Below are 17,414 nucleotides of genomic sequence, written 5' to 3' on the forward strand. Positions count from 1 at the left end.
GGGTTAAATAAGGTTCAGGAGGGAAGTGTTTTTAATAGGAAAGTGAACACAAGAACAAGGGGACACAATCTGAGGTTAGTTGGGGGAAAGATCAGAAGCAACGTGAGAAGATATTATTTGACTGAAAGAGTAGTAGATGCTTGGAACAAACTTCCAGCAGACGTGGTCGGTAAATCCACAGGAGCTGAATTTAAACATGCCTGGGATAAACATAGATCCATCCTAAGATAAAATACAGAAAATATTATAAGGGCAGACTAGATGGACCATGAGGTCTTTTTCTGCCATCAGTCTTCTATGTTTCTATGTTTCTAATACAGGTGATCCTTGACTTAACCAAAATTGAGCCCACAATTTCCGTTAAGCGAGACCTTCGATAGGTAAATTTCGCCCCATTTTACAACTTTTCTTTCCACAGTTGTTAAGCGAATCACTGGACATGTTATATCTATAAAACGGTTGTTAAGCGAATCTGGATCCCACCAGATCGACTTTGCTTGTCAGTGTGCTGCCTGACTGGGCTCAGGCAATTAGTAACAGTCCAAGGAAAAGAAATCAAAGACACATGTGCTCTTCTAATCAGCAAACTTGTATTAAACAAACAAAAAAGGGTTAACCAAAACAGTCCTTAGTGTCAGGAATAAATGATAGTGCAAGGCGTAATTCAGCCAAATACAAAACATAGGAAAAAGCAAACAAAGACAACCTGCATGGAGCAGAAACATTTCAGGAGTCCTTTGAATCTTTAGAGCAATCAGCAAGTCCCAGAGGTTTCACCTCCCACGTGCCTGAAAAGGCTGGGTTCAAATCCAAAGGCACAGAACAGAAACTTCAGAGCAGGAACCACAAAGTAAGACAGATAAACAGCCACAGTTTGCCTTGTGCCTCTGTTCCCTTTTATACCTTTAGCCCTCATTAAGGGAACCACACCCAGCCCTCAGTATAAGAACCACACCCAGCCCAGGTGCTGCTCTGATCAATGATAATAGTCCTTTAATTGAGCCCTCCTTTGCATAGCTCTTCGGCTATGCATGTCTATGAATTGGTCTGCAGAGGAATCCAAGGAAGATAGACTATCTGAGTGACTGCATGCCAAATCCCCTGGGCTGTCTGCTGGGTCCTGCGTGCTGTCTGCCAACTCCTCTGAACCAGTGGCCTCATCCTCCTGGCTGTCTGCCACGTCTTCCTGACTGTCAGCCAGGCTTTCGCACTCACTTTGTGCCACATCTCTCCCATCTGTGGGAGCAACGGCTGGCCCAAGCCCAAACACAACAGTCAGAAGGTCACAAAAGGGGATCTCATGATCTCAGCACACTGCAACCGTCGTAAGAAGGAATCACTTACCAAGCATCTGTATTTTTGATCACGGGACCATAGGGATCTGTAATGGTTTTAAATGTCGAAAAACAGTCATAGGTCATTTTTTTTGGGGGGGGGGGTGATGTTGTAACTTCAAACCGCCACTAAAGGAACAGTTGTAAGTTGAGGACTACCTGTAGTAAAAAGCCTGCATTGTGTTACTGCCATGTTCCTTCTCTTGACATCCATAATTAATCAGACTGAAATGTAGACTGGGTTTTGGAGGGGGTTGTGAGAAAGCTCCTAGCTATTAGGGTTAATGTGTAATTTATTGCTCTCCCAGTGAGGGTTTGGTTGGTGGGGCAAGTTATGCTATGAATCTTAAAAAGCCTTCAGCCAAAGCTGCTGTCAATTAGGTAATTTTTTTTTTTACGTGTAAAAAAAAATTGCATCATCTCAGAGCCAGCAGAGTAGCTGGAATTACTTTTCTGTAAGGACAACTCAGCTGCAGCTGCTTCAATTCAAAAGTTAATAACTGGTTCCCTTCATTTTCTAATTGTTACTTGATTGTTTTTAAAAAAAACTTAATTCTTTGGTATTGAACTTTTATATTAGATTCAACTTGACTTTTTAAGAGTTATTTGCACTAAGACAAATTATTTGTGTGTCCAATCACTATTCTATTCTATTCTATTCTATTCTATTCTACACAATCTGAAGTTAGTGGGGGGAAAGATCAAAAGCAACATGAGAAAATATTATTTGACTGAAAGAGTGGAATACTGTGTTCAGTTCTGGAGACCTCACCTACAAAAAGATATTGACAAAACTGAACGGGTCCAAAGACGGGCTACAAGAATGGTGGAAGGTCTTAAGCATAAAACGTATCAGGAAAGACTTCATGAACTCAATCTGTAGAGCCTGGAGGACAGAAGGAAAAGGGGGGACATGATCGAAACATTTAAAAAGGTTAAAGGGTTAAATAAGGTCCAGGAGTGAAGTGTTTTTAATAGGAAAGTGAACCCAAGAACAAGGGGACACAATCTGAAGTTAGTTGGGGGAAAGATCAAAAGCACATGAGAAAATATTATTTTACTGAAAGAGTAGTAGATCCTTGGAACAAACTTCCAGCAGACGTGGTTGGTAAATCCACAGTCACTGAATTTAAACATGCCTGGGATAAACATAGATCCATCCTAAGATAAAATACAGGAAATAGTATAAGGGCAGACTAGATGGACCATGGGGTCTTTTTCTGCCGCCAGTCTTCTATGTTTCTATTCTATTCTATTCTATTCTATTTTATTCTCTGTTCTGTTCTATTCCATTCCATTCCATTCATTATTCTATTCTATTCTATTCCATTCCATTCCATTCACTATTCTATTCTATTCTATTCCATACCATTCCATTCACTATCCCATCCCATCCCTATCCCTATCCCTATTATTTCCTTTCCATTCCATTCCATTCTATCCTATTCTAAAAAGAAGTCTAAAATGGGTGCTACACAGCTTAGCATTGTGGGCATTTCTTTCAATGCAGCTTTTCAGGGTTTATTTTTAAAGGCCAATAATCAGCCATAAGGAATAACTATGTCTATAATATCTAAAACCAATACAAATATTAAGTTACAATTTTTATGTAGAACTAAGTCTGTTGAATCAAAGTCTTTCAGAGCTGGTACATAAAAGAAGGCAAATATTTTCTGATATTCAAGAAGGCAGGACTAAGACTAATGGTTTTAATTTGCAGAAGAATTGTTTTTGATTGAACAATGAATGCTAACAGCAAATTGAATAGAAGAAAGTCATCCAAGCATGAATTGATAATGTTCTTATGCAGCAAGGAGGCTTCAGATACGGTGCTAAAGGAAGTTAGATGGTGGAGGCATTGTAGACTTTGCTGCAATAGTTCTTCTACCAGAGCTCATAGGAAAAATGAGATTAGAAGCTACTCATTTGTGGGTGGCCTCGTCCTCCTCCTCACTACTTTTTGTAGCTCCATGAAGTTGAGTGCTAGTGGCTTGAAAACTTGGCAGCACTCCCTTGGTGTCAGCGCTAGTGAGCTGAGTTGTTGTTTACCTTAGCTGGGGTGCGCCAATCTGCACAAATTAGCTGCTCTTAAAAAAAGAAGAAGGGAACATAGGACAGGGAACAGTGGGGATGGGGTGGGGGCGGTGTCAACCAGAGGTGGTATTCGGGTCATTCTTTGTCAAGTGGACCAGGTGTCCACTTGACTGATTTTTGCAGCCGTATTTGAAAAGCAACCATCACAAAAACAACATACAGTGGTACCTCTACCTAAGAACGCCTCTACTTACGAACATTTCTAGATAAGAACTGGGTATTCGAGATTTTTTTTGCCTCTTCCCAAGAACCACTTTCCACTTACAAATCTGAGCTTCCGAAACTGTAACTGGAAAAGGCAGGGAGAAGCCTCCTTGGGGCCTCTTTAGGAATCTCCCGGGAGGAAACAGGGCCGGAAAAGGTGGGGAGAAGCCTCCGTAGGGCCTCTAGGAATCTCCTGGGAGGAAACAGGGCTGGAAAAGGTGGGGAGAAGCCTCCGTGGGGCCTCTAGGAATCTCCTGGGTGGAAACAGGGCTGGAAAATGTGGGATGAAGCCTCCGTGGGGCCTCCCTAAGAATCTCCTGGGAGGAAACAGGGCCTCCACCCTCCCTGTGGTTTCCCCAATCACACACATTATTTGCTTTTACATTGATTCCTATGGAAAAAATGGCTTCTTCTTACAAACTTTTCTACTTAAGAACCTGGTCACGGAACAAATTAAGTTCGTAAGTAGAGGTACCACTGTATATAATAGAAAAAAACATACTCTTTCTAATGAAATATAAAATGAAGATGATTGAAGGTGAGGAAACAGAGAGCTCTGTTTCATCACCTTCAATCATCTTCATAAGAAAGAGCACATGTTTTTTTCTATCGCTCTCTATTTTCTCACCTTCAATCATCTTCATTTTATATTTCATTAGAAAGAGCACACTCCCCCCCCCCAATCATATATGTTGGTTTTGTGATGGTTTCTTTTCAAATAAGGGTTCAATTTCTCCTGGTCCACTTGACAAAGAATGGCCCATTTGCCAGTTCTCTGAACAGCTGAAAATGGCCACTACCAGTTCACTCGAACTGGCCTCAACTGGCTGAATACCATTTCTGATGTCTGATGTCTATTTATGTATGTATGTATGTATGTATGTATGTATTCATTTATTGCATTTATATGCCGTTCACTCCAAATGGACTCTGAGTGGCTAACAACAGTATAAATACAACATAAGTAAAAAACCCAATAAAAACATCACTAAAATCACATGTACAGTGATACCTCGTCTTACAAACGCCTCATCATACAAACTTTTTGAGATACAAACCTGGGGTTTAAGATTTTTTTTTGCCTCTTCTTACAAACTATTTTCACCTTACAAACCCACTGCTGCCGCTGGGAGGCTGCGCCTCCGGACTCCCGTTGCCAGCGAAGCACCCGTTTTTGCACTGCTGGGATTCCCCTGAGGCTCCCCTCCGTGGGAAACCCCACCTCCGGACTTCCGTGTTTTTGTGATGCTGCAGGGAATCCCAGTAGGGGAGTCCCAGCAGCGCAAAATCGGGTGCTTTGCTGGCAATGGAAGTCCGGAGGTGGGGTTTCCCAGCGAGTGAAATCACAGCATCGCAAAAACACAGAAGTCCAGAGGTGGGGTTTCCCATGGAGGGGAGCCTCATGGGAATCCCAGCAGTGCAAAAACGGGCGCTTCGGCTGGCAAAAGGGGTGAATTTTGGGCTTGCACGCATTAATCGCTTTTCCATTGATTCCTATGGGAAACATTGTTTCGTCTTACAAACTTTTCACCTTAAGAACCTTGTCCCGGAACCAATTAAGTTTGTAAGACAAGGTATCACTGTATTATAAAACCATACTTGCAACAGTCTATGCTAGATTTCCATGCCCCCCCCTTCCTGAATGTAGTGACCACTTTCATTATTTTCCACCCGTGAAGCTTCTCAGAAATGACTTGGCAGTTGCACCAACATCCAAAAGTTCTTGTTCATAATGAATAATATGAAAATGTATAGTTGGGAGATACAAAGCCTTCCTTTGAACTGTCTGCTGCATCGTCTTACGTTTTTTTCTCTCCTCCCTCTGTCGCTATGAGATGATTTAGTCCTCCCCTGTCAACTTCTGTTTTATTACACTCCTGAGGGCGGTTTTCCTGCCACTGAATAATGGCAAAAGTATTCTTCCCCGCTTATTGTTGCCTTCGGTGTTTCAAAATCTGCCCTTTCAAAACTTCTTCTTTTAACCTGCAGTTTGGTCCTCAGCCCAGTTCCGATCAGCCTTAAAAACTCACATCAATATTTTTCCTTCTCTTTCTATAATTGGCATTGAGGCTTCTTTATGGCTACTAACGGGCATCACTCTAGCCTCAAAATACTGTGTGACGTAATTCTGTTTCATATTCAGGCAATTTTTTTTTAAAAAAAATTGAGCCCATCAGGATATCTAACGATTTGCTTTTATTTATGTTGTGGTCAGCTCTGGCCCAGCTCCTGCACCAAGGAATGTGGATGTGCATTGGGCTTGCATTGGCTGCCGATCAATTTCCCATCACAATTCAAAGTGTTAGTCATGACCTTTAAAGCCCTACATGGCATTGGACCAGATTACCTCTGGAACCTCCTGCTACCGCACGAATCCCAGCGACTGATAAGATCCCACAGAGTTGGCCTTCTCCGGGTCCCGTTGACTAAAGAATGTTGTTTGGCGTGCCCCAGGGGAAGAGGCTTCTCTGTGGTGGCCCCGGCCCTCTGGAACCAACTCCCCCCCGGAGATGAGAACTGCCCCCACCCTTCCTGTCTTTCGTAAACTACTCAAGACTCACTTATACCGCCAGGCATGGGGGAGTTGAGACACCTTTCCCCCAGGCTTTTTTATACTTTGTTTTATGTTTGGTATGAATGTGCTGTTTGGTTTTTTTAAATAATGATAGGGTTTTATATGTTTTTAATATTAGATTTGTTCCACTGCTATATTGTTTTTATTGCTGTTGTGAGCCGCCCCGAGTCTTCAGAGAGGGGCGGCATACAAATCTAATAAATAAAATGAATGAATAAATAAATAAATGTGGGGAAAACATCCTTGGGAAAGGCCGTTTAGCTTGCCGGAGGGTTCAGGGAAGCTTCCCTGAAACCCTGGAGTGCAAGAAAACACCCAATGGGTGTTGTGGTTAGCTCTGGCCCAAGGAATGTGCAGGTGGATGTGGGGGAGACATCCAAATGCCACAGGCCTGTTTTGCTCCCGATGGAATCTGCCGACAAAGCCTCCTCTGACCAAGGAAGCGTGAGTGACAGGCAAGAGGGGAGTTTGGCAGACAGCCCAGGAGGAGATCAATCATCTGTATCATCCCTGGATTCTGAACAAGAATTAATGACACATCCACGCATGTGTAGAGTGATGCATAGGAGACAACAACTGAAAGATTATTATAAGAGAAAATGAGGCCACCTGTGGTTGGGTGGAGCTGCTGTAATTAGCGCTACAGATAAAAGTGCAGCCTGGTGTTTTAGCCTCATGGCAGTTTATCTGATTCATTGTTTCGTCAAGATCGTGGTTTTTGTGCTGTTCAAGATTGTGTGTGAACTCTCTGGACTTTAGAATTGGACTTGATTTTCCCGTTATTGGGTGAGCGATTGGATTGCATTTAACCTGTGCCTTGTGTGTACCAGAAAATCCCTTTGACATTTAAAAAGGGAGCTGTTTCTGTTTTTCTGTTGATAAAAACTTTTGGGTTTTCCTTTTATCGTGTGGTGTGTGTCTTCCTGGACTAATTACCCTGTAATTACGGGCAGTTGAAACACGGCGGCAGAACATATTTATATTTATAATTCTTTTTATGATACAATGGTCATCGGTTGCATGTACGACACCCCCCCCCCCCCGTTGGGCTGTTTTTCACCTTCAGGCTTCTGAAAAATGGCCCAACAGGCAAACCGTACATTTTTCCCCAATGTACAATATATTCACTTATTCCTGAATTAGCTACTGAGTATGATGTCCATTGTAAATGTAGCTCTTTTAAATCAATCCAGCATCTAATTTAAAATTCAGATACAAACACGACTCTAGGCACGATTTATAATACTCATTATCTTTTTGTTCTAGAGAGCATGACTTCTGTAACTTCACCCATCATTTTAAAATGGGATCCCAAAAGTTTGGAAATCAGGACTCTAACTGTGGAGAGGTTATTGGAACCACTAGTTACACAGGTAAGTGGCTAATGTCGATGCATTATTCTTTGTTTGCTGATGTTATGTAATGTTGATATTATTTATTCATGTTTATATCATTATGAGCTGAGTGGTACTGCAGGCCACTAAAAAGCTGACTGCTAGATCGGCAGATCACCGGTTCAAATCTCACCAGAGGCTCAAGGTTGTCTCAGCCTTCCATCCTTCCGAGGTGGGTCAAATGAGGACCCGGATTGTGGGGGCAATAGGCTGGCTCTGTTAAAAAAGTGCTATTGCTAACATGTTGTAAGCCGCCCTGAGTCTACGGACAAACAAACAAACAAACAAACAAACATTGCAGTTGTATTTTCCAGCTTATAGCAAGAATGGTGATTTTAATTGCTCTGTGTCTAGTGTGTATTTTTCAAATTTCATTCAACATTTTGGTTTTCTGAAAAGTATTAATCTATGTTTTAGATCAAATAAAAACACGTTGGAAATTATTGTGTGGGTGGGTGGATATGACTTGTCAACTTTTGATTTGATTTGATTGGATTGGATTGGATTTGTATGCCGCCCCTCTCCGTAGACTCGGGGCGGCTAACAACAGTAGTAAAACAGCATATGACAATCCAATATTAAAACAGTTAAAAACCCTTGTTGTAAAACCAAACATACATACAGACATACCATGCATAAAATTGTAAAGGCCTAGGGGGAAGGAGTATCTCAGTTCCCCCATGCCTGGTGGCAGAGGTGGGTTTTAAGAAGCTTGCGAAAGGCAAGGAGGGTGGGAGCAATTCTAATCTCTTGGGGAGTTGGTTCCAGAGGGCCGTGGCTGCCACAAAGAAGGCTCTTCCCCTGGGTCCCGCCAAGCGACATTGTTTAGTTGACGGGACCCGGAGAAGACCCACTCTGTGGGACCAGTTGTAACCATACTATTCATATGCAGATACAGGGATGGTAATTCAGGAGTAAGTAAGATTGATTGATCTTGGCTATTTGCTGTTTTTCATAACTGTGCCATCATGCTTCGCTCCCTTTCTAACATTCTTAGTGCACATATTCCTGCTTTTATTTAACACACACACACCATTTTATCGTAGCTGCCCTTAACAATAGAAATATCCGAATTTACTTCTCTTTAAAAACCCAGGAAGGAAATAAAAAAATAAAAAAATAAATATAGATAGCCATAGCACTTTAAATACAAATGAAAGCGAAGAACAATATTTACAATCTGGATGATAGCATTTGGAAAGGAGGCAGCATAGTATGAATGATATATACCAGAATAAATTGGATAAATAATTAGAAAAATTTGATTAATTTGACTAAGAATTTGGCATTTGATTTTGTATTGTATTATATTTTAATTTGAGGTATGCAAATTGGAATCTCTGTTAGATGTGAAAAACAATAAAAAAAAGATTGATTGATTTCTTTGAAAATAAAATTCTAGGATTTTTTTTAAACAGACCTCTCCCGATTCCCAAGAGGCCAGTAAGGGGCGTGCATAAGTGCACCAGCGTGCCTTCCGTCCCCTGTCCTAATGTCTCTCTTATGTTTCTTCTAACTCCATGTATATACAGTGATCCCCCGTTTATTGCGTCCCGAACCATTGCGAACAGGGTACTTCGCTATTTTTCAACCCGGAAGTCAAAAATACCATCTACGCATGCGTGCCGGGCACGCATGCGTAGATGGCAGCGGCTTCCCTGGGTCTTCCCCCTCTTGCTGGCGTCAGCGAGGAGTTTCCCCACCGCCCACGCAAACTCCTCGCTGCCGCCCGCCCTTCGCCCGCCCACGCCGTTCATTCTCGCCGCTTTTGAGCTGAGTCCGGGAGCGAATTCGCTCCCGGACTCAGCTCAAAAGCGCCGATAGCAAGCGGCAAGGAACGGCTTGTCTCGGCGCTTTCGAGCTGTCAGCCCGAAAGCGCCGAGACAAGCCGTTCCTTGCCGCTTGGTATCGCCGGTTTTGAGCTGAGTCCGGAAGCGAATTCGCTTCCGGACTCAGCTCAAAACCGCCGATAGCAAGCGGCAAGGAACGGCTTGTCTCGGCGCTTTCGAGCTGAGTCCGGTCAGCTCGAAAGCGCCGAGACAAGCCGTTCCTTGCCGCTTGCTATCGGCGCTTTTGAGCTGAGTCCGGAAGCGAATTCGCTTCCGGACTCAGCTCAAAAGCGCCGAGAGCCAGCGCCCCCCGGACCCCCAACCCGGGTTTGGGGGGCTGCTAGGAAGCCCTCCATGCCGGCGGCAAACAGCCGCCCCGCCCCCAATCTTCGGCTCCTCGCTAGCGCTGTGGGAGTAAAAACACCGTCTGCACATGCGCAGACGGTGTTTTTACTTCCGCATCGCTACTTCGCGAAAACCCGCTCGTTGCGGGGGCTCCTGGAACGGAACCCTCGCAACGAGCGGGGGATCACTGTAAACTCTATTATTACCAATGATTATTTCTTCCACATTATTCCTAATGCATTATCTTCTATTCTTTCATTGATGTATTTTACTATCATTATATCCTCTGAAACCTACATTATGTATTGACAAATAAATAAGTAAAATAAAATAAATAAAATAAAAATAAATAATACCAGAGACTTGGATAAAGAACCCGTGATTTCACAACTCTCGGCCCTGGGACAGAACTCTCAGAGCCTCAGTTCCCTTATTTATTATTTTATTTATTTTATTTATTAGATTTGTATGCCGCCCCTCTCCGAAGACTTGGGGCGGCTAACAACAATATAGAAAGACAATGTAAACAAATCTAATATTAAAAGACAATCTAAAAAACCCCAATTTAAAGAACCACTCATACATACAGGCATACCCTGTATAAATTCTATAAGCCTAGGGGGAAGGGGAATTTCAATTCCCCCATGCCTGACGACAGAGGTGGGTTTTAAGGAGCTTGCAAAAGGCAAGGAGGGGGGGGGCAACCCTGATATCTGGGGGGAGCTGGTTCCAGAGGGTCAGGGCCGCCACAGAGAAGGCTCTTCTCCTGGGTCCCGCCAAACGACATTGCTTAGTTGACAGGACCTGGAGAAGGCCAACTCTTTGGGACCTAACCGGTCGCTGGGATTCTTGCGGCAGAAGGCAGTCCTGGAGATATTCTGGTCTGTTGCCATGAAGGGCTTTATAGGTCATAACCAACACTTTGAATTGTGACCGGAAATTGATCGGCAACCAATGCAGACTGCGGAGTGTTGATGTGACATGGGGTGCACCAGGCGAACCTGGGAAAACGCCCCCCTCGCCACAGCTGAAAGGTGTTTCTCTAATGTGAGCTGTGGATCGAGGAGGACGCCCAAGTTGCGGACCCTCTCTGAAGGGGTCAATAATTCCCCCCCAGGGTTATGGACGGACAGATGGAATTGTCCTTAGGAGGCAGAATCCACAGCCACTCTGTCTTATCCGGATTGAGTTTGAGTTTCCCTTCCCACCACCATCACATACCAAATTAAAAAAATATATGAAAAAAAATATAAGTGTAATGGAACTCTTGCTTAGCACAAAGACGAAAGGAAGAAAAGAAATAAAAGCACTTACGTTTATGGAGGATACGTGGTAATGCATTAAGTGCTTCCAAATAATATATTTAATCGAATGGCAGTTTCATTTCTTTAAAATGACTGGAGCCGTTCAATTTGCCACAAAGGATGTGAATGAGAATTCCATGTTGAAACAGAGGAAATATTAGTACCAACTTCAGTTATTTAATCCCAGTTAATTTTTAATCATAATTGCAAATGTTGACTCACCGACATTGCTTCTCAGTAGTCACTAAATTAGATTTATAATCTTATAAAGGAAAGCATAAAAAATAGATGAAGTTATCAGGAAAGACTTAATGAACTCAATCTGTATAGTCTGGAGGACAGAAGGAAAAGGGGGGACATGATCGAAACATTTAAATATGTTAAAGGGTTAAATAAGGTCCAGGAGGGAAGTGTTTTTAATAGGAAAGTGAACCCAAGAACAAGGGGGCACAATCTGAGGTTAGTTGGGGGAAAGATCAAAAGCAATGTGAGAAAATATTATTTTACTGAAAGAGTAGTAGATCCTTGGAACAAACTTCTAGCAGACGTGGTTGGTAAATCCACAGTAACTGAATTTATACATGCCTGGGATAAACATAGATCCACCCTAAGATAAAATACAGAAAATAGTATAAGGGCAGACCAGATGGACCATGAGGTCTTTTTCTGCCGTCAGACTTCTATGTTTCTATGTTGGATATGAATTGTAGGCAACCCAATACTAACTTTTCCCTAACAGTTCTCCGCCCAAGTTTCCTTCTGTCCTCCAAGACTACACAGATTGAGTTCATGAAGTCTTTCCTGATACGTTCTATGCTTAAGACCTTCCACCATTCTTGTAGCCCGTCTTTGGACCCGTTCAATTTTGTCAATATCTTTTTGTAGCTGAGGTCTCCAGAACTGGCTCTGTCAATAAATTGGAACTTGGAAGGAGGCCAAAGTTTGGGCTCTTATTTATTTCTTGGATGTTAAATGGGACGCTGAAATCCAGTTTGACTTTAATGGTGCTCTTATCTATACTGTTATATACCTGTTGGATTGAATATAATGTTGGAAACGACCACAGTTGTAAGAAAGAAACATAATTTGGAAGTTGTGAGAATACCGTGGAGAAACAGATGGATCAGCAGATGGATGGAGAAAAAAGGACTTTGGTTTCTGGGCAGGTTGCAAAAGAAACACCAGGGCTTCCATATGTTGATCATCAGTGTCCATTTTACAATTTATGCATACAGTTTTTCATCTCCTATTGAGCTTAAAGGACCCCTGGAATGGCTTGTAAAGAATAAAGATAAATCGAGCTGTTTTTTGGAGGGTCCATGGACGAAAACGAGAATTTCTTCCAAGTCCATCTTTGTCCCTTGGAGACATTGAGAAGACCTCCATGCATATTTTTTTTTGGTAACAATATGGGAGTAATATGTGAGGTTCCTTTTTCAGGCCGTCAGTCAGACTAAATCTCTGCAATTTCCCCGCTGTTTTTCCATCTGAACAGCCTGAAATTTCTTGACTCGTTAAGTTTAGGCAAGGTTGCCTAGGGACACCCATTAAGTTAGAAACATAGAAACATAGAAGACTGACGGCAGAAAAAGACCTCATGGTCCATCTAGTCTGCCCTTATACTAAAATAATATTTTCTCACGTTGCTTTTGATCTTTCCCCCAACTAACTTCAGATTGTGTCCCCTTGTCCTTGTGTTCACTTTCCTATTAAAAACACTTCCCTCCTGGACCTTATTTAACCCTTTAACATATTTAAATGTTTCGATCATGTCCCCCCTTTCCCTTCTGTCCTCCAGACTCTACAGATTGAGTTCATTAAGTCTTTCCTGATACGTTTTATGCTTAAGACCTTCCACCAATTTTGTCCATATCTTTTTGTAGGTGAGGTCTCCAGAACTGAACACAGTATTCCAAATGTGGTCTCACCAGCGCTCTATATAGCGGGATCATAATCTCCCTCTTCCTGCTTGTTATACCTCTAGCTATGCAGCCAAGCATCCTACTTGCTTTTCCTACCGCCTGACTGCACTGTTCACCCATTTTGAGACTGTCAGAAATCAGAAATCACTACCCCTGGGTAGTGGGAGTAATATGTGAGGTTCCTTTTTCAGGCCATCGGTCAGACTAAAGCTCAGCAATTTCCCGCTGGTTTTCCATCTGAACAGCCTGAAATTTCTTGACTCGTTAAGTTTAGGCAAGGTTGCCTAGGGACTGCCATTTAGTTGGCGCATCCTAAAAGAACATGGAAGGGTAGAGGAAAATGAAGAAATCTAGGCAAAGTTCCTAGTTTATATTGTTATAATCGGTTTTGAGAAACTGATACAGGACTTCTGACTTTTAAGAAGATGTTGGATAACCATCTGTCTAAAGTAGGGGTCCCCAAACCTTTTACACAGGGGGCCAGTTCACTGTCCCTCAGACTGTTGGAGGGCCGGAATATAAAAAAAAACTATGAACAAATTCCTATGCACACTACACATACCTTGTCTTAAAGTAAAAAACAAAATGGGAATGTGCTATTTCGAGGGGGGAGAAGGTCTGAAAGTCATACATGAAATTCATAATGGTTAATAAGTTAGAAATACAATTGGTGTTGCACTTTTTGAAGGAACATTAAGGAGGAAATTTAATTAAAGAAATGATTGTAACTGGATGACAAAATTAGGAAAAAAAACTTTTGCAACTTTTTTGATGATTGATATTAGTTACTAACAAAATACTGCATTTTATTCATGGAAAATTAGATGGTACACTGTGTTGTTTGAATGTATGTTGAGAGAAAAATTTAAAAAAATTACACCCCCCCAAACAGTCCTTCCTTCCTCTATCCCTCCATTCATTTCATTCTTCCTTCCTTCCTTCCTTGTTCCCTCCATTTCTCTTTCCTTCCTTCCTTCCCTCCTTCATTCCTCTCCACTTCTCCTTCCCTCCCTCTCTTTCCCTTTTCTTTCTTTCTTTCTCTCTCTCTTTTCCTTGTGCTCTTGTCACTCATCGGCGGGTCGGATAAATGGCCTCAGTGGGCCGCATGTGGCCCGCGGGCCGTAGTTTGGGGACCGCTGGTCTAAAGTAGTGTAGGGTTTCCTGCCTAAGCAGTGGGTTGGACTAGAAGACCTCCAAGGTCCCTTCCAACTCTGTTGTTGTTGTTGTTGTCATCGTCATCGTCATCATCATCATCATCATCATCATCATCATCATCATCATCATCCAATTCTCCACCCGACTGGAAGTCTGGTTCTCCCACTATATGTTCTGTCGGGCTGTCTGGTAGACTCCTCCCGAAAATTCACAGGTACAAATTTCAGACACACACACGTTTGAAAATTCAAAACAATGTTCTTTATAATGAAAATTCACTTAACCTAAGCCCTCTTTTGGTATAGCAAAGAGCACTCGCCTCCAAACAAACGGGTAATTTGTACAAGTCCCTTATCAGTTCTGAGATACTTAGCTTGCAGCTGTGAGGCAATTCACAGTCCTTCTTCTTTCACAAAGTGAAACACACTTGGCTCTGGTTTAGTTTCAAAGCGGGGAAAAATCAGCACACAAAAGGTCAAAGTCAGCAAAGCAGTCACGAAACACAACGATCAGATAATCCTCCACAATGGCCAAACCCACAGGCTGCTCTTTATAGCAGCCTCACTAATGACCACAGCCCCACCCAGCCACAGGTGGCCTCATTTTCTTTGATAATAATCTCTCAGTTGTTGCTGCCTTTGCATCGCTCTCCGCATGCGTGGCTGTATCATTAACTCTTGTTCTGAATTCAAGGAGGAGCTAGATAATTGATCTCCTTCTGAGCTGTCTGCCCCACTCTCCTCCTCCCTGTCACTCATGTCTTCTTGATCAGAGGAGCCTTCATCAGCAGATTCCACCGGGGGCAAAACAGGCCTGCAGCATGTGGATGTCTCCCCCACATCCACAGTCCTTGGGGCAGGAGCTGGGCCAGAGCTAACCACAACACTATAGAGTTTCCTCTTAGCATGGTCTTCTTTTTCCTCTACCTGTCCTAACCGGAAGCCCTATCAATTGTGGAGCCGACCGGAGACAGGGAGCCGCAGTAGAGGGATGAAAGAGCCGCATATGGCTCCAGAGCTGCATTTTGCTGTAGGAGAAGGATAGGCAGAGGCTGTGGAGAGGAACCAAGAGAGGAATCAGCCTGGAATCATTATGTTTCCACAAGTGGTCAAAGTTGATCCAGCTCTAATTCAGTGTTGACCCTTTAGCTGACTTCATTCTTGTGTATAGGCGTGAGCAGTAACCAACTTAACTGGAGTTTTATCGCAAGCCTTGATTCTTTACACCTGACAAAACCCTGACAGTATGATGTGGGAACTGCTGTCAATCATTTTCACTTGGCAGCTTCATGAAATTAAGCATGTTGTTAAGATATGCAAATTTAATTTGGCTCAAGATGTCCTTCCAACTTGAGTTTGGATGTTGAACAAAATTTCCGCGCCTAATTTAGCACAGGTGAATCCATCTTAACTTCAATTCATTAACATCCATGGTGAAATAGAGATATGGTTCTGGAGATCTATTTAATTTTCATTATTCGGAAACTGGCTCATCACTTAAGGCCTTCGAGCGCAGTAAGTAGGAGGAAATTGAAAGTATGAAAAAGCAATAACTGACAAGGCAATTTGGTAATCAATACATCCCCAAAGTGGTTTAGATCAAACTTGAGCTGGTTGAATTTCCATTTCCATAATAGCTCAAGCAGTTATGGAATCACGTCACTAAAAAGTATTTTAAAATAATTCCATTTTCCTTTGCACATACTTCCACGATGGAATAAAAATAATTTTCAGCCCCTCTTTTCTTCGCATACAACATATTATTTCTATTATAACAGAATAACAGAGTTGAAAGGAACCTGGGAGGTCTTTAAGTTCAATCTGCTGCTCAGGCGGGAGATGGTATACCAGTGATTTATTTTATTTTATTTATTTGTCATACAAATATAGTATAGTATTGTAGTATGGAGGCTGTTGGGGTCTGGATGGGTGTCAACAGACTCAAACTCAACCTGGATAAGACGGAGTGGCTGTGGGTTCTGCCTCCCAAGGACAATTCCATCTGTCCGTCCATTACCCTGGGGGGGGATTATTGACCCCCTCAGAGAGGGTTTGCAACTTGGGCGTCCTCCTCGATCCACAGCTAACATTGGAACACCATCTTTCGGCTGTGGCGAGGAGGGCGTTTGCCCAGGTTCGCCTGGTGCACCAGTTGCGGCCCTATTTGGACAGGGAGTCATTGCTCACAGTCGCTCATGCCCTCATCACCTCGAGGTTCGACTACTGTAATGCTCTCTACATGGGGCTACCTTTGAAAAGTGTTCGGAAACTTCAGATCGTGCAGAATGCGGCCGCGAGAGCCATCGTGGGGCTTCCCAGATTCGCCCACGTTTCTCCAACACTCCGTGGCCTCCACTGGCTGCCGATCAGTTTCTGGTCACAATTCAAAGTGTTGGTAATGCCCTTTAAAGCCCTTCATGGCATTGGACCTCCGGAACTGCCTTCTACCGCACGAATCCCAGCGGCCGATAAGGTCCCACAGAGTTGGCCTTCTCCGGGTCCCGTTGGGGTTTGGCAGGCCCCAGGGGAAGAGCCTTCTCTGTGGCGGCCCCGGCCCTCTGGAATCAACTCCCCCCGGAGATTAGAACAGCCCCACCCTCCTTGTCTTTCGCAAGTTACTCAAGACCCACCTATATCGCCAGGCATGGGGGAACTAAGACATCTCCCCCAGGCTTTCTTATGTTTTATGTTTGGTATGTATGTGTTGTATAGTTTTTAAATTGTTGGGGTTTTTTAATTTATTTATTTTATTTATTACTTAGATTTGTATGCCGCCCCTCTCCGAAGACTCGGGGCGGCTCACAACACGTGGAAACAAATCATAAGTAATTTGACAAATTTAAAAATATTTAAAGATTTAAAACAGACCCCATATACTAACAGACATACACACAAGCATACCATATATAAATTAAACATGCCCAGGGGGAGATGTTTCAGTTCCCCCATGCCTGACGGCAAAGGTGGGTTTTAAGGAGTTTACGGAAGGCAGGAAGAGTAGGGGCAGTTCTAATCTCCGGGGGGAGTTGGTTCCAGAGGGCTGGTGCCGCCACAGAGAAGGCTCTTCCCCTGGGGCCCGCCAACTGACATTGTTTAGTTGACGGGACCTGGAGAAGGCCCACTCTGTGGGACCTAATCGGTCGCTGGGATTCGTGCGGCAGGAGGCGGTCTCGGAGATATTCTGGTCCAGTGCCATGAAGGGCTTTAAAGGTCATAACCAACACTTTGAATCTAATAATATAATTTTATTATTAGATTT

General features: G+C 43.1%; 1 protein-coding gene across 1 annotated transcript in view; it reads left to right on the plus strand.

Moving 5' to 3' along the window:
• The window catches only part of LOC139170021 (catenin alpha-2-like), a 120,793-nt gene that overhangs the window by 54,994 nt on the left and 48,385 nt on the right, over positions 1-17,414 (plus strand). The window contains exon 2 of the mRNA XM_070756722.1: positions 7,474-7,580. Within this exon, the coding sequence (XP_070612823.1) occupies positions 7,479-7,580 (102 nt within the window). The 5' untranslated portion in view covers positions 7,474-7,478. The remainder of the gene's footprint in view (positions 1-7,473; positions 7,581-17,414) is intronic.

This window comes from Erythrolamprus reginae, chromosome 7, assembly GCF_031021105.1.
Source record: "Erythrolamprus reginae isolate rEryReg1 chromosome 7, rEryReg1.hap1, whole genome shotgun sequence".
NCBI lineage: Eukaryota > Metazoa > Chordata > Lepidosauria > Squamata > Dipsadidae > Erythrolamprus > Erythrolamprus reginae.